This window comes from Notolepis coatsorum (assembly GCF_963971535.1).
Source record: "Notolepis coatsorum genome assembly, chromosome: 5".
Lineage (NCBI taxonomy): Eukaryota > Metazoa > Chordata > Actinopteri > Aulopiformes > Paralepididae > Notolepis > Notolepis coatsorum.
Genome location: NC_140169.1, coordinates 82,902,325 through 82,921,230, shown reverse-complemented (window position 1 = coordinate 82,921,230; position 18,906 = coordinate 82,902,325). Strand labels below are relative to the sequence as shown.

The following is an 18,906-nucleotide window of genomic DNA, read 5'->3' as shown; positions in this document are numbered from 1 at the left end:
CATTAGAGAGGGTTCTCTTGTCTGTCTCCAGTGTCATTAGAGAGTTCTCCGTCTGTCTCCAGTGTCATTAGAGAGAGTTCTCTTGTCTGTCTCCAGTGTCATTAGAGAGAGTTCTCTGTCTGTCTCCAGTGTCATTAGAGAGAGTTCTCTTGTCTGTCTCCAGTGTAATTAGAGATGGTTCTCTTGTCTGTCTCCAGTGTCATTAGAGAGGGTTCTCTTGTCTGTCTCCAGTGTCATTAGAGAGGGTTCTCTTGGCTGTCTCCAGTCCAACTTTGCGGCTTTAACCGCTCCATCAGCAACGCCCACAAAAGCGCCGACGCCTTTTAATTTGCCACTGTTTTCCTCCGAGGGGGACAATCGTGGTGCCATACAGATCAATATCCCTTGCCTGGCACATTCTAAAGGGGAAGGTAGGGACTTCCTAGGTGCTGATAAGAGCACATTCAAGTAAGGTTTAAACTCACTTCTGTAATCTGTTCATTCCAGAGTTCTCCGTTAGCAGTAGGGGTGGACGGTATGATCTAAAATTTATATCACGGTATAATTTGAAGCATAGACGGTAACGGTATATATCACGGTATCAGTGTTTCCGTTAGAATAATTTATTTTGCCTGATAGGCAGGCTATATAAAGAATGACATCCTCAAGGCATGTAGATTTATAATATTTTAACTTAAAACTAGGCTACTTTTGCGTATACAGTCATTATATTCCAAATAAAATAAGTCCTGAGTCGAGACTCCGTGCTGCTCCCAACAATCCCAATAGTATGCAACTGCAGAGCCGCAGAGTAGGGGCGCTTTCAGGTCCGGTCACAGGCCCGCTCAACAGCGCCCCCCACCCAACGGCTGAATTGGAGTATTGCACTGTGCAATACACAGTGCAATACTCCAATTCAGCCATTGGCAATTCAGCCGTTGGGTGGGGGGGCGCTGTTGAGCGGGCCTGTGACCGGACCTGAAAGCGCCCCTACTCTGCGGCTCTGCAGCTGCATATGCTTCTCGCAAAATTCAGCATCGAGCTTGCGCTGCCCAGCCGTCAGAACACTACACACATATCATAATGTTCACAGCAAACTGTAGTATTGAAGAAAAACGATAGGGAAATCTCTTACCTTTCTCCACTGGTTAAAAATGCCAGGAAATGAAATTGAAACTCGCTGTGCGCCGCGGTGATATGCGTTTATTATGAAATGACAATTGCGTGTTGACACGCCCACTGCGCGAAGCCTCCTAAAAAACTTTTTCCAGTTTGCACATATCTATTATCTATGACTAATTCTATCTATTTTTAGGGGCAAATGCGGAGTGAAATAGTCGCGCTGTGGTTACATGACGTCATTGCTATTTTAGAGCTGCTCTACCGGTTACAAGGTATAGTCAAAATCCATACCGTAGAGCAAATTCATACCGTTTATACCGTATACCGTTTATACCATCTACCCCTAGTTAGCAGTATCCTAGTTTATGTCATTTGGCTGTTATCTTATAGCGATTTCAGCCCAAACCCAGGGACGCCATGTTAAGAGCTACAGGTGTCTCTATCTATCTCAACACCGATTCGAGATAAAACCCTGTGGCCGCTCGATATCCCCCAGCGAGGTGCTAAACTCGCCATATTCTCGAGTCAATTACTAATCCTAATCACGCTTATTTCAGTCACTGGTTAGTTTTATCCATTTCATATGAAATATAAGCGTATAAGAGTTGTTAACTAGGGATGTCCCGATCCGATCACGTGATCGATCACGTGATTTTCCGAAGATCAGGATCAAAAAAAAAAACATGACCATGTTCACGTCTTAAACTCATACTGAGGCCTTAGTTTTGGTTTTAAATTGCATATCATCATTCATTTATTTATTGTCACACAAAGCAGAAGAATTTAGCCAAAAAAAACCAATAGTATCCAGCTGCAGAACGGCAGACCAGCCAAACTCTCAGACCCAAATAAAACATTTTTTTTTTAATCCAAATTTCTCACATTACATTCACCCTGAATGTTGCCGTTAGTTATCCAAATGAAAAGTTAACTTCATTCAAGCGAGGCATTGCAATCCTTGACATAAATCATTTGATGTATAATTAAATCAAAGGAAATACGTTTGGGTCTGAGAGTGTGGCTGGTCTGCCGTTCTGCAGCTGGATACTATTGGTTTGTTTTGGCAAAATTCTTCTGCTCTGTGTGACAATAAATAAATGAATGATATGCAATTTAAAACCAAAACTAAGGCCTCAGTATGAGTTTAAGACGTGAACATGGTCATGTTTGTTGAATAATTTTTTTTCCCTTTTTTTTGATAGGATCGGGAAAGATCGGTATCGGTAGATACTCAAAATCACATGATCGGCTCGGGAGCAAAAAAACGTGATCGGGACATCCCTATTGCTAACCTCTTCATTGTTTGTAATAAACAGAATGTCTGTTTGGGAAAACTCCTTTCATTGAAGTCATATTCACAGCAATACTATTTAATAGTTACTTACTATTAATAATAGTGTAATATTAGCGTATAATATTAATAATCATTTCCATTAGACCCGGTCAAAAACATGCCATACTTTTGACTCCAACCCGGGTACAGACGTAAGAATTACTGAATAGTCATTGATATAACTTTAGCTGGAAGCAGTAACCGGCAATGGATGGAATCTGTAATCAGGCTACCAGGATATACTTACCTCCCGTTCACCTCAGATGAAAGCAGGGCGTTGCCAGCGTCTTGAAAGATCATGATAGAGTGGTAAAGGAACGCGGTCCAAGAGTTGAATAAAAGTATTTAACAATGTTTGGTTTAATTAGAAAAAGTTGTTACAATAATCAGGGCCGCCTGGGAGAAATGCGAGGCCCTGTGCGAGATTTAAACGCGACGCCCGAGTCAACAGTCAACATATTCGTAAATAATAGCGCTGCCCGAGGCTGGGCATGATACAGTCAACATATAGCAAGAGAGAGAGCGAGAGAGAGCTCCCATTCTACAGTCAATATACAGTGTACAGAGAGAGAGACACATTGGAAAGAAATTGAAATGCTATTTGGCCCTAAACAGAGAGTACACAGTGGCAGAATACCTGAGCACTGTGACTGAAGATCCTTGACTAGGTACAGACTCAGCGAGCACAGCCTAGCCATCGAGAAAGGCCGCCATAGGCAGACTGTGTGTGTTAGAAAGAGAGAGAGAGAGAGCATGTGTGTTAAAGAGAGAGCATGTATGAGAGAGATAAGCAAAGATGACCCCCTAAAAGATATTCAACTTTTAATGAAAGAACAAAACAGAAGGAAAAGATAACTTCACAAAGGCAACATGAATATACATAGATCCAAAAGGACAAAGATCAACACTTAAATCCAAAGAGAAGAGGGTCTATACCAGAGAAAACAAAGCAGCAAGGAGCCAATGGCCGACAGCTAAAGGCTAGCCAGGTAGGCTACGGACACCAGGCCACACACAGCTTTGGCCAACGGCCCAACGCTACCCAAGCTACACAAACGACCAAGACAATGAATTCACACACAGCACATGTCGTATCTCCAAATGTTGTGAAGTAACATATGTTTTGCCTGGAAAAAAACATCGTTATTAACAAAACATTCGGGAGGGGAAGGAAGGAAGAGTGGGGTAATGTCATGATTTTCATTAATCTTACCTGCACCAAGGAACGCAGGGCGGAAGGCCGCAACACAGGTCTCCACGTTGACGAAAGGCCTCTCGCTGGCGGGACAAAAATAACCCCCTGCTATTCTCACGGCTAATGTCAATGGTCGTAGCACAAGCTAACAGCTAACTCAAGGCTAACTGATAGCATCAAACGAACGTTCCCAGCCGAGCGCAGCCGGCAGCTAAAGTCGTAGCTAAACAGCTAACTGGCTAACAGTTAGCTCAACCAGGCTATCGCTAACCATTAGCTAACGCAGAAGCAAGCTATGCGGCTACATACAGGTGCTGACACCAGGCCACACACCGTTAGCTACTAGTAGTACTACAACAGCTAGTCGGCCAGTTTAGCTCCAGAGAGAGAGAGAGAGAGAGAGAGAGAGAGAGAGATGTCCACGGCGGGAATAGAATAGAGTTAATAGAATAGGTTAAAAACTCACCAAACGTCCAAGAGGATGGAGACAACCGCGTGGAGTTAACGAAGTTAATCTGCCAAACGACCATCCTCTTCATCTTGGCTGTATGCGCTGTCTCTAGGTTAGCTAACGCTAGTTAGCCTTTAGCTAAGCTAGCCGACATCATCATGGCTATACCATGACAAGGCTCCGGCCATTTGTCCCGCCAGCGAGAGGCCTTTCGTCAACGTTCCTTGGTGACCGACCGACTGATAATGACCGACCTCTTTCTTCGTCTTGGCTGGCATAACTAAGCATAATAGTCAAAAGCTGCACGCGCGAAATAGTCAAACGCAGCTGACTCACGCCGGCGTACTACACATGATGTAAGTAACCACTCCCTTCGTTGAAACCAATAGTATGTCTGCTGCAGAGCCCCAGAGGCTGAGCTCCAATAGTGAGTATGTCTGCAGACCCAGGAACAAGTCAGACACATTCTACAAACGTGTCTAATGTGAAATATATAAGCATATAAGCAAAACTAGATTTTAGGTCTGTGATGAAAAAGGGCCTCGCGGGAAGGGGGGCCTCGCAAAAAAAAAAAAAAAAAAAAAAAAAAATTATAAAGAAAAAATATTTTTTTAATTTTTTTATTTTGCGAGGCCCCCCTTCCCGCGAGGCCCTGTGCGACCGCACTGCTCGCACACCCCCTGAGGCGGCCCTGACAATAATACTGTCTTGGAAAAATCCAATCCAGGAAAATAAACAAAGCAAGGACTTAAAAAACTCATCAAAGTAGTAGTCAACATCTTTCTCAAGAAGAACAATAAGAACTCTCTGGTTTAAAAATCATCACTGAAGATTTAGCTAAGAGCCTAGCACAGCTCTTCAAATCTAAAACAGAAAAAAGATATCATCTACGAGTATCATCAGAGGGAGAAATACTCTTTGCAAAACTGCCATGTCCAGGTTTCCGTACACCGCTCAACTCTGGAATGGAGCTAAAAAAAAGTCACACCCAAGAGCAAGCGAGCAGTACCTTATATACACAGGTCTAGAGCTGCCGCGATTACCGCATTACATCACGGCCACCGCAGAGTAGGCTGAATACCGCATCACTGCTGTTTTTTATAATAATAATAATAAAGTACCCTCCTCTCGTTGGGCTTGCGGCTCTGCAGATATACCCTACTCCTCTATCGAGGTTCCAAGCGACCCTATTGGGTACCAGAAAAGTCACGTGAAACATTGCAGACCACTGATTGGTCAGAAGAGAGACGCGTCACACGTTGGAGCGTCCTGCAGTTTTTTACGTCCTGAATGTCAGCCATTGATCAGAGCTCATCACAATACGGCTAATAACGTTAGCTTTAGCTCCCCGCCGGAGTGGACTACCATCGCTCCTCAGGAGTACTAAACGAGACATAATGATTTTACTGTCTGCAACAAATGTTATAATAAAAGCCCTTCGTTCTATACACTTGTCTGATTGAAAACTTTATTAACAGACCGCAGAATGGGACAACTCAGCACGCTCTGAGCAAAGAAAGGAACTGAGATATGAATTGCCTTGCTATGGTCCGGTAAATACGCTGATGTTATTGAACGTATAACTATATAATGTTAATGCCACAAAACGAATGCCTTTATTATAAAGTAGTAACTTTATAGTAATAATAATAAGAAAGGGTCGGGGGGGGGTAACCACCCCTGCCCGCGACACCGAGTGAACGGCGCACGACCAGAGGGGAAACTTCGAATCCGTGTTTCACTTTCAATAACTAATGCGTGCTTGCCGAATCCCAAACAATATTCATGCTGCAAAGTCATCCTCTAAAGATCGACATTTAGACTAGAGGCAGGCACAAATTTGCAAAATATTTCCTACCGCCGCGGTTATTACCGCACGCACAAAAAAAAAAAAAAAAAAAAGTTTTAATGCATTTTTTTTTTAGTAGTAGTCTACTCTTTATAGCATAATAATAAATAATAATAATAATAACCGCGGCGGTAGGAAATATTTTGCAAATTTGTGCGGTAAGGAAAACATCAATACCGCGGCAGCTCTACACAGGTCCGTAGCGTCCTATAGCAAGCACAGATAAACACTCCTTCTTTCAACTTGTGTCGTTGTCATTGGCTCATCGCTACTCCACTAGTTAGTAACTAAAAAAAGTAACAGATTACTGTGCTGTGGGAAACCCCCTAAGAGTCCTCTCATCATACATCAATGTCATGACTGTGCAATTTGCACTGGTCTGAGCTTATAGATATATACAGGTATATGCAGATATATATATACATGTACAATACAGACATATACAATAAACATATGCTTAATCATTGGTTATATGTTTACACATCACCCATGTAGTTAAATCATCGCCCATTGTATGATGGCTTTTCCCTCTGTAGTGTGATAGGAAAGGGTTAACCACTGCAGAAAGTGGTGCACTTTCCTTGCAGACGCCCAAGGTCAGATTCAGATTCAGATTCCTTTATTGAGCCATTTGTGTAAAACACATTGGTAATTGATGCAGCGATACAGTGTATGCATTTTCTTTCCCTTTTTTTTTTTTCACAGTAAACAACACCAACAAGAAACGAAACAGTGCAGTGGGGGATTAATCAATAAATAAAAAAAAAATATATATATATATATAAAGTGAAGAGTGCAGAGATCCCGTACGGACTACTAGTGCAGTGCAGACAGTGTCATTGTGCCAGTGTCACTTGGGGGCATGGGGGGGGGGGGGGGGGGTACCGAGGGGGGGGGGGGGGGGGCCTGAGGCATTGATGGGAAGAAGCTCAGTCTGTGTCGAGCTTTTACAGCCTTTGGGATCCTCAGCCTTCTCCCAGAGGGGAGCAGGGTGAAGAGGCTGTGACCGGGGTGGGATGGGTCGGCCATGATCTTTCTCGCCCTCTTCAGCGCCCTGGAGATCTTGGCAAGATCTTTTGCCGCTGCAGCGGGGAACCAGGAGATGATGGAGTGGGTGAGGATGGACTCAATGATGGCCGTGTAGAATTGGGCCATCATGGTCCTCGGCAGTTTATATTTCTTCAACTGCCGGAGGAAGAACATCCTCCCCTGGGCCTTCTTGAGCAGGCCCGTGATGTTGAGCTCCCACTTCAAATCCTGGGAGATGGTCATACCGAGGAATCGGCATGACTCCACGGAGGTCACCTGAGTGCCTCCCAGTATGATGGGAGGGGGCAGGGCTGCTTTCTTCCTGAAGTCCACTACCATCTCTACTGTCTTTTGAGCATTGAGCTCCAGGTTGTTGCAGCTGCACCAGCTCTGCAGCCTCTCGATCTCCCTCCTGTAGGCCGACTCGTCCCCCCTGGAGATGAGACCCACCAGGGTGGTGTCGTCAGCGAATTTCAGGAGTTTGAACGAGGGGTGTAGAGAGGCACAGCTGTTTGTGTACAGGGAGAACAGTAGTGGGGATAGAACGCAGCCCTGCGGGGAACCGGTGCTGGTGGACCTAGAGCTGGAAATGCTCTTCCCCAGCCTCACCCGCTGAGACCTGTTGGACAGGAAGTCGGTAATCCACCTGCGAGTGGAGGCCGGCACCTGCAGCAGGGATAGCTGGTGCTCCAGGATGGGTGGAAGGATGGTGTTGAAGGCCGAGCTGAAGTCCACATACAGGATCCTGACATAGTTGCCCGCGTAGTCCAGGGAGGGAAGCACACATTCCTAACAGCACCCACTCTAACAGAGAACGGAACAATTGCACTGCTGTATACATGGTCCATAATACATGGTCCTTCAGCATATACAATAAACATATATTTAATCCTCTATATATATATGTTAATGCTTAATATATTACACCATACAAGTGGATCATAATCATAATAGTACATATCATAATCATAATAGTACATCATACAAGTGACAGAGAGAGAACAGGATGTCAAATACAAAAAGGGTCACTGTAGTTTTGTGGCACTTCAACAGCAACCATAACAGATTGGTCATTCATGTCTGAATGTCAGCCAAAATGTATTCGTCTATAACTCAAAGATTATGATGATTTTTTTTATTAACATTTTTTTTTTAACTTTACTTTTTTAAATGATTTTAAATGAGAATCGTGATCTCAATTCTTAGAGAGAAAAATCGTGATTCACATTTTAGCAAGAATCGTGCAGCCCTATATAGTAGAAGTAGTGTACTATTAACACTTTAACTGCCGAAAACGCCGGAACTCGTCATTCCCCGCCATGCTCAAGTTGCCGAGGACGCCGGAACTCGTCTTTGATATCAATATTTCAAAAATCTGTGATCGGAATCATATTTCCCCTCTGCAGCCTTGACACAAAGTTCTGATCTACTCTCAATCGTCTAGCGGTTCAAGAGCGCCATCTGGTGGCCGATCGGCAGATCGAAAAACCGGATGTCAACCTTTAACCCGGCAGGACTCACTCCATATGGGGTCCGGGCACTCGCTAATGTTAGAGAGACTCAGTCTTCACACAGTGAACATCGATCGGTGGAAATAACTCGAAAAAACAACATGATTTGGACGTATATACTATTATACAACCTGGAAATAGATCCGGTATTTCGACATCCCATAATTGAAAACCGTCAACTCCACGCTGATCGCCCAACGGCCCGAGGAGACTGGGGTGAGTTTTAGCGTTATATTCTAACGTGTTCTTTACTAACTGCTATGATGAACATATGACCCACATTAGATGAATGGTATAACGTTGCCCACGGAATTATAAACGCCCCCTCGCCCATCCGGTCAACATCAGATGACGTGTAGGAAATTCTAGAAGTACGTCCAATTGAAATTTTTGATCTCGCACAGATTCCTACCAAACTGTATTTCATCATCAATATAATGCATTTGGGGCTATAAATCACGTTCTGGAGAAAGCTGCAGAAAGAGATGAAAACATACTTATACTTTAGACCATATTTTAGTATGAATATGTGAATGAAAAAGTTTAACGTTGCTACACCATGAACAATACATATAGGACCTTGAATGGGCCCTAATAATGGCAATCTAGCAATAGAATTTAAAAAGTTATAGCCCTGCAAAGAAGGGGAACTTCTCCATGTTAAATAGAGCTGGCAACGGATGGTATATCATGAATTTAACCTTAGGCAATCAAAGTGTTAAGTGCCACTGACCTGCGTTCTGGTTTGGTGGGCAGGGACACCCTGCTGGAGAGGCTCCTGCCACCGTAGCCTTCATCCTCATCATCATCATCTTCCTCCTCCGCATCATCGCTGTCCTCGTCCGCCGCTTGGTTGACCCGCACCACAGAGCTTGCCATGGGCGCCTTGCGCTTCCGCGACGCCTCCTCCTGATGGGTCAAGAAAACAAAGCAGGTGTCTTATTATTAGACATGGCCTCCACAGTAGGGTGGTCCTTAAAATTTAAAGTTGTAAAGTCTTAAAGGCCAACTTGCAGGTTAAACCCTACTCTGCAATTATGGGTAGTTACATCATTGTAGGGGTGGACGGTATAAACGGTATAAACGGTATTAATTTGCTCTACGGTATGGATTTTGACTATACCGTTTAATGGGTAGAGCAGCTCTAAAATATCAATGACGTCATGTAACCACAGCGCGACTATTTCAATCGCATTTGCACCTAAAAATAGATAGAATTAGTCATAGATAATAGATATGTGCAAACTGGAAAAAGTTATTTAGGAGGCTTCGCGCAGTGGGCGTGTCAACACGCAATTGTCATTTCATAATAAACACATATCACCGCGGCGCACAGCAAGTTTCAATTTCAGTTCCTGGCATTTTTAACCAGTGGAGAAAGGTAAGATATTTCCCTATCGTTTTTCTTATATGAATTATTCTACGTTAATAAAACATACCTGGTGATCAACTACAGTTTGCTGTAAACATTACGATATGTGTGTAGTAGGGCTGCAACGATTAGTCGACATAATCGACGACGTCGATTATAAAAAAATCGTTGACGAGAAATTGTTGCGTCGATTAGTCATAAAAAAAAAAAAAAATTTTTTTTTTTTTTTTGTGCACTACCTATCTTTGTGAGAGTGGCTTCTCAGGGTTCCAGACAACATCATAACATGATGATCCCATAGCAAATTTTGGACATTGAAAACATTGTTCCCCTGCAGGAGATGATGATCAGACTAGACACACAATACATTACACACGCACTCCTCTCACTCACACACAGCGATCAGAGTAAGACACACACATACACACTCCTCTCACTCACACACAGCGATCAGAGTAAGACACACACACATTCACACTCCTCTCTCTCACACACAGCGATCAGAGTAAGACACACACACATTCACACTCCTCTCACTCACACACAGCGATCAGAGTAAGACACACACATACACACTCCTCTCACTCACACACAGCGATCAGAGTAAGACACACACGCATACACACTCCTCTCACTCACACACAGCGATCAGAGTGACACACACACATTCACACTCCTCTCACTCACACACAGCGATCAGAGTAAGACACACACATACACACTCCTCTCACACAGCGATCAGAGTAAGACACACACACATTCACACTCCTCTCTCTCACACACAGCGATCAGAGTAAGACACACACATTCACACTCCTTTCACTCACACACAGCGATCAGAGTAAGACACACACACATACACAAATTACACAGTACACACCTCTCACTCACACAGCAATCAGAGTAAGACACACACACAAATTACACAGTACACACACTCCTCTCACTCACACAGCGATCAGAGTAAGACACACACACAAATTACACAGTACACACACTCCTCACTCACACAGCGATCAGAGTAAGACACACACACATACACACACACACGGACTCCTCTCACACACAGCAAACAAAAGTTATTTAAAGTACACTTCCACTTTAATTTGTATTATTTAATTTATTTATCTTGTTATGAGTGATTGCTGTATTGTTCTTCAAATACATTTTCATTTAAAGTGGCTTAAAGATCCAAATTCAAATGTTTCATGAGTCATTATTTTAATTTGCTATGGGATCATCATGTTATGATGTTGTAGTTTGGTCCTGACAAGAGTCTCAAAGTCTGGGGTGATGGTAGACAAGCAACTCTGAGGTCATGCTCAATGTCCAATATGTTCCTCTGCTCTGTCTTCAGCTGGACCAGAGCTGAGAAGCCACTTTCACAAAGATAGGTAATTTAAAAAAAAAAAAAAAAAAAAAAATGTTTGTTTACATTGGTTTTCGATTAGTCGACTAATCGAAAAAATAATCGGCAGATTAGTCGACTACCAAATTAGTCATTAGTTGCAGCCCTAGTGTGTAGTGTTATGATAACGACGGCAGCAGCGGGAGCCGGGAGGACGGCGTGCAGCAGTGGATTTGCGAATAGCATGCAGCTGCAGAGCCGCAGAGCCAGGGGCTCTTTCAGGTCTGGTCACAGACCCGTCAAACAGCGCCCCCCCACCCAACGGCTGAATTGCCAATGGCTGAAATGAATGACCTGAAAGAGCCCCTGGCTCTGCGGCTCTGCAGCTACATATGCTTCTAGCAAAATCCAGCCCCGCTGTTTGCAATGGGAGCAGGAGTCTCGACTCGGGACTTATTTTATATGGAATATAATGACTTTATACGCAAAAGTAGCCTAGTTTTAAGTTAAAATATTATAAATCTACATGCCTTGAGGATGTCATTCTTTATATAGCCTGCCTATCAGGCAAAAAAAATTATTCTAACAGAAACACTGATACCGTGATATATACCGTTACCGTCTATGCTTCAAATTATACCGTGATATAAATTTTAGACCATACCGTCCACCCCTACATCATTGGTATCCAATTTAATTATGATTTTTTTTCCATTTGACGCCGGAAATGCCACTCAGAAAGGGTTAAAAAGGTCCACGCACGAATCACATGCACGAGCAAATCTAAAAGCTTATCAGACGCTAGCAGGGCCGTGATGTCACTTCAGGTGCAGGGCAGCGAGGGGCTCTCCGAGAGTCACACACAGCTAGTGGCAGGCAGAGAGCCTTGCTACTACTAGCCGAGGAGTGATGAATGAAAATGTATCCGTTTCACCTAACACTACTGCTCCGTGATCATAGCCATCCATCTCTAAAGCTAACCACTATTTGTAAAAGCCACAACCACGTTACCATATTTGTAGTCATGTAAATCATTGTGTCGTTGTACATATTGTGTATACAACGTTAGAAGCTAACTTAGCTTAGCTTGGTAGCTATTGTGCTAACATGCTGCGACGTCTAGCTTGTTAGCCGGCATGAATGCCCGATTTTAAATGGTTCTCTCCTCTTTGTATACCTTTGTCCCCACAAGTATTCTGCCAGGGAACTTATGGACACGACAATAGTAGTAGTTATAAGGTGTTTGATCATTGTGTCGTTGTACATATTGTGTATACAACGTTAGAAGCTAACATAGCTTAGCTTGGTAGCTATTGTGCTAACAACATGCTGCGACGTCTAGCTTGTTAGCCGGCATGAATGCCCGATTTAAAATGGTTCTCTCCTCTTTGTATACCTTTGTCCCCACAAGTATTCTGCCAGGGAACTTATGGACACGACAATAGTAGTAGTTATAAGGTGTTTGATCATTGTGTCGTTGTACATATTGTGTATACAACGTTAGAAGCTAACGTAGCTTAGCTTGGTAGCTATTGTGCTAACAACATACCGCGACGTCTAGCTTGTTAGCCGGCATGAATGCCTGATTTAAAATGGTTCTCTCCTCTTTGTATACCTTTGTCCCCACAAGTATTCTGCCAGGGAACTTATGGACACGACAATAGTAGTAGTTATAAGGTGTTTGAGCTTGTAACGTTAGTTAGCTCATAGCTATCGTGCCTACCACAATGGTGATGTCAGCCAGAGATGGGGAGAAGCATGAACCTTTAACACTTTGTGTGCCAATGACGAGATTTCTTGTTATTTAATCGTTATTTCTTTTATTAGTGATATTCATACATTTTTCATCCATCCAGCCTGACGTTATCATTGGGAATGGCTCTGATCTCGAAAAGGGCAAATACCGCCGCCTATCATCTCCCGGATGGTAATGCACATCATTGGATTGGATTGAGTGGCCATGTGAATCAGAAAAAAAACTCCGGTCCAGGGTTTACCCATCTCTGGCAAGCAGTGTCTGTTACCACATTCACTGGGGAGGCTCGGAGCAGCTTTCGATTATGCGTTTCGGACTATAACGTTGGATCAATAAACGTGATCAATATTTGGAATGGTGATAAGGAATTGGATTAATCTTTTTGCAGAACATCTGATGTGAGGTAAGGACTCAATTTTACCAGTATTGGGTTAATCAGGCCTAACAAAAATAATGGTTGGTTTCAGGTTGCCGACCGACCCTGCCGATTTAGGTGCGATCCAATATATTTTATGAGTTTAAAAAAAAATTATATATTAAAAAAAAAAAAATCATTTTTTTTTTTTTTTTGAATAAAGTTTCATAGAAATCTTAGTCAAACATTTAGTATTATGGATATTAAACATGCTGGCAGAGTACATGCATCCATGTTGTTGTGAACATTTTAACCCTTTCACTGCCACACGACAGCCGGTTAACCCTTTCACTGTGACAATACAGAAGGTTAGCCCTTTACTATCACACAACCGACGGCGATGCTCCATCATTAGCTCCGCATCCGCGGAGCTAATGATGCTAATGATGGAGCATCGCCGTCGGTTGTGTGATAGTAAAGGGCTAACCTTCTGTCGTGTGGCAGTGAAAGGGTTAATTAAATAAAGAAATTCCCTATCCATAGTCGCCGTGGGAAAGAATAAAATAAAAAAAAAATAAAAAAATTCCCTACCTACCCATGGCCAAACTGACAACCAACCTGAAACCAACTATTATTTTTGTTAGGCCTCAGATGGTTTTTTTCATAGTGATCACAACGTGTCTGTGTGTGTGCGTGTATGACGTTAGCGCTGACCAGGTCATGGATAATAGATTTTTCAGCCCGCTTCTCTAGCGTGCATAAGTACACATATACTATCGATAATTTAGCATTTATTTGAAAACGATCATAAATCAGCCGAAAAATGATAACGTGTTTTTTGTATTCCACTAAAGGGCTATTATCATGGAATTTCTCTGAAATTACTAGAACTCTCCGAAACTATACCCGTATTCAAAACGGTATAAAATGGAAATGTACCAATGAAAAAACAATCCATTTCGTACATGTTGACTGCAAGCAAGTCATTGATAAGCGAGGGGTGTTTTAGACCCATAGCCATAATTTAAGATATAGTTTAAGCGTTCGCAAATATTCCGACCTCCCATTGACTAAAGCGCTGGCACTCAAGGGGTTATCTGGGCAAAGGGGCGTGGCACCCAATGTGTTAAAATGACATCTCTTTTAAATAAATTACATTTTACAGTTTTTTTGCTTGATTTCTTTTAAACAAATGATTATTTAGTTATTGCACTGCACTGGCAGTTGAACTGCATTGAACTGAACTTAATTGAAAAAAGAAACCTCATAACCTAACTGGCACTGAACATTGAACTACACTGGCACTGTTTGCAGATGTACTATTATTAAAGTTAGTTAACACTTTGAGCGCCACGTCACAGCTTTTCTCGGGTTTACAATAGTTACGTTGAAAGCCACGTCACAGCTTTTCTCGGATATTTTTTTTTAGCTATCTGAAATCATATTGCATCACGCTACCCAGGGGCCGCCGGCAATCAGATGTGAAAAAAGCACCCCCTATCGTCTCCCAGATGGTAAATCACCCTTTTGGAATGGACTCAATGAAAATGGATGGGGAAAAAAATATATTCCAGTCCACATTTTCCAGTCCACTGATGCAGCCGGAGTTACCAGAGTTCATTCTGGATCCTCTGAGCCGCGGCAAGCATCGGTTATACTGTACACACGTTGGATCAATATACTTATAGATTTTTTCAAATGGTGATCAGGAATTGGAATATACCATTTGGATTAGGGGTGTACCGATGTATCGGTCGGGTATCGGTATCGGCCGATAAGTGCCTTGTTGACTGCAATCGGCCTATAAGCTCGAATGTGCCGATGGCAGTAGCCGATAAATTCAGTCGCATCCTGCACAACGCCGGCCCCAGTCCCACACACACACACAAGCTACTGCATCAAAGTTACTACTAAATATTCAACATTCTCTTTTGAGACTCCGCTTCAGACTCTTATCATTAGGCACTAAAAGCTAAACATTGTCACCGATATGGCTGTCCGCAACATGTCATTAATTGTGTACGCGAGGTGGTCGCTCAGTGACGACGCTAACATGAGCTAGGTTCAGGGTTTCCGTTAGAATTTTTTTTTGCAGGTCTGAGTGTCCGGTAGATTTCAATCTACCGGACAAATGGGATAAATTCCGGTCAGAGTTTATTGAGCTTAAAAACAATTTATAGACCTATATAAAGAATGACATCATCAAGGCATTTATAATATTTTAACTTAAAACTAGGCTACTTTTGCGTATCAGTCATTAATATATTCCAAATAAAATAAGTCCCTCGAGACTTCGTGCTGCTGCTGCCGACTTGAGGTGTCGGTGGGCAGTCTGCCCGACCTTAATAAACAGCAGTCTGTTATAATCACATTTTTATGAGCTAACTAATTCCGTTATATTGGACATTTGTATTAATTATATCAAGCGAAGAACTGAGAAATTTGGCACCGCTGTGTCAGCGCGAGCTGGCTGCTGATATATTTACGTGAAGCATGGAGCACTTGGAGCAGGCAGAGCAGAGCAGTGGTGTCAGCAGCGCCCCCACCCAACAGCTGAATTGCCAATGGCTGAATTGGAGTACTGCACCCTGCCAAGCCATGCTTCACGTAAATATATCAGCAGCCAGCTCGCGCTGACAGCAGGATGTCATTATTAGACCGGCTGCTTGGTGAGATTGTTTCGTTCATCGCATAGGCTATATAATTTTAGCCTATTTTAATACAATTCAAATAATCTAATTGTGTTTAGAGGGAATTATTTTCACCGGACATTATGACCGGAGAGATTAAATATGTCGGACTTCAACAGATTTTGCCAGTCAAATACCGGTAATTACCGGCTAACGGAAACGCTGGCTAGGTTAGCTAGCATTAGCTACCGGGAGATGCAAGACTAACGTTACTGGTGAAAATGTGATTTGCGTTGGAATACTCCTTTGCCAACTTGCTGTACTTTGCTTGCAGGTCTGCAGCCATTATTGCTGGATAATGAATAGCCCCAACTTTAGCCAAGGTAACGTTATGGCTAAACCTTTAACAATAGTTAACGCTAGCTTTCGGTTAGCTGTTCAATGCTATTAATAACACAACTCCCCGTCAACACCCTCTCTCGGGAAGATGGCATTTAAGAAAGTATCTGCTGTTAAAATGACACAAACATTCGTTTTGTGGCATTAACGTTATATAGTTAGTGTTACACGTTCAATAACAAGCATATTATATACCCGAAGATAGCAGTAAGCAAGGCATTACTCCGTTAGTCCGTTCATAGCTCAGTTCCATTCCGTTGCTCATTCCGTACCCAACTACCCATTCTGCAATCTGTTAATAAAGTTTTCAACCAGACAAATGTATAGAAAGGCTTTGTTTTATTATAACATTTGTTGCAGTAAAATCATTATGTCTCATTTGGTCATGCTGTGGAGCGCTGGTCGGCGGGCCGGGCAGCTAACGTAGCTACGTTAAGTTTGTTGTGCTCTCGCAAACAGAACAATGGCGGCATGCCCGAAAGTAGAAAATGAATAAACGCTTGCCGATTGGTGGTAAGGACAGCAGGAGGTGGGTGCTAGCGGTAGGGTTGGGCATCGTTTGGATTTGAACGATTCTCAATTCCGATTCTTTGAAGTGCAGGTCAAAACAGGTCACAGCTTATTTCGAAGGAGTTTTTTTTTTTTTTTTTTTCAAAAAGAAAATCATACTATTCACATTTTCAGTTGACTTGATACAGTTTAATTTGGTTGCTGTACTGTAACTAGGGTATTAAAGTAAAAAAAAAAAAAAAAAGTAAAAAAAAAAAAAAAAAAAAAAAAAAGTAAAAATTTAGAATCGAAATTCAAATATGTTACTTCCGGTTCCAGAACCGGAAGTTAGGAACCGGTTCCTATTAGAACCGGTTTTCGGTGCCCAACCCTAGCTAGCGGTGTGGCGTAATTGGCCGAATCGACTGTCAATTAAAATGGTTATATTGCATTGGCTGAGAGCTCTGGTTGAGAGAACAGTATCCATCTGCAGGCCTCCAGACGATACTGGGAGAGAGATAGTGCTACATGGCATGGTGGAATTAATACCATAAACATATTTCTTGATGTTTTCTTTTTTTAAGTAAGTAAAGAGGCCTACAAATACAAACATACAAATATACAGTAGTTTCATTAAAAAAAATATATATTACAAAAAAAAATATTAAAAAGAATTACAAATACTATACAAATAATACACAAATATCGGTATCGGCCGATTGTGTTACTTGAACAATCGGTATCGGTATCGGTGGCCAATTTTCATATCGGTGCACCCCTAATTTGGATACCATCTGATGTCAGGTAAGGAATCTATGTTATCAGTGTTAGGATAATCAGACTCGTTTTCGAGGAGATATAAGCTTTTTTGTGATATGTGCTCCATCTGTTTCACTGTAAAATCCATGAGGAAATGAAAGCAATCTGCCTTGACAACATTGACTGGAAAATGATTCTTTGATAAGCGACGGGCAGATTAGACACATAACCATAATTTAAAACATAGATTAGGCGATATTAGCGTTAACATTGGGAGTGGACCGTGGCATTCAAAGGGGTAAAAAGGAAAACACGGCGTGGCACTCAAAGTGTTAACAACATAATTTTGTATTGTTTTTTTTGGTTAAATCCAAAGGAAACAATATTAAATCAGAGAAATCCGAAAACGGGAACATTTTAAACAGAGAAATCCGAAAACAGGAAAATTCATATCCGAAAACAGGAAAAGATAAAAACGGATTTCATAGCGCCCTGCGACAACACTAGTAGTTTTGGGGGGCCTACCACCCCCCCTGAAAAAAATCCTAGGGGAAACACTGATAGTAGTATATAGAAGTATAATATAGAATAATACATGATATAATAGAACAGTGTACTATAAATATATTAGGGCTGTCCCCGACTAAGGATTTGGATAGTCGACTATGATTGGCCAAAATTTGCGGTTAGTCGACTATCAGTCGACTAAAAAAAACAATATTATATATATATACATTTTTATTTTTAATCATTCCATTTGGGCTGTGGGGGGTGCTTACTGCTTAATGTCTGAAGGAGTCGATTGAAGGCTTCTTGTCCTCTGCAAAAGCATGCAATTGGTCCACTGATGGATACATCTTGATATTTGTCTAGTCTAGTGTGTTCATTAGATGGGTGAAATCCTCTTTCAGTGCCTCTGTGCCTGTTTTCGTAGGCAGTTAGCCTCTGGTATGCGTGCCATTAGCGTTAGCCACGCTTCTAGGCCTCTTTTCTTTTGGAAAGAACGATAAAAAAAATTTGATAAAAAGTATCAATTTAAAAAAAGAAATTAAATAATTTGTATTCGACTAAAGAGGTTGGCAGTCGACTACGGCTTCTTTCGACCGATTAGTCGACTAAACGACTAATAGGGGTCAGCCCTAAAATATATAGATACCTCAGTAAATGTGCAATTTAACCGATAACATAAATAAATACATTTTGTGTATCCAATTGTGTTGATGTTTTCATTTCTGCAAAATAAGTATGTACATTTAGTTTGGTTTGGTAAACATTGCACTATGAACAGTCTATCATTGTACTGTATGTGTGTAGGAGCAGGTACAGTAA

General features: G+C 42.0%; 1 protein-coding gene across 1 annotated transcript in view; it reads right to left on the bottom strand.

Moving 5' to 3' along the window:
• The window catches only part of zc3h14 (zinc finger CCCH-type containing 14), a 76,435-nt gene that overhangs the window by 38,831 nt on the left and 18,698 nt on the right, over nt 1-18,906 (bottom strand). The window contains exon 7 of the mRNA XM_084314739.1: nt 9,203-9,378. Coding sequence (XP_084170865.1) covers nt 9,203-9,378 — 176 coding nt within the window. The remainder of the gene's footprint in view (nt 1-9,202; nt 9,379-18,906) is intronic.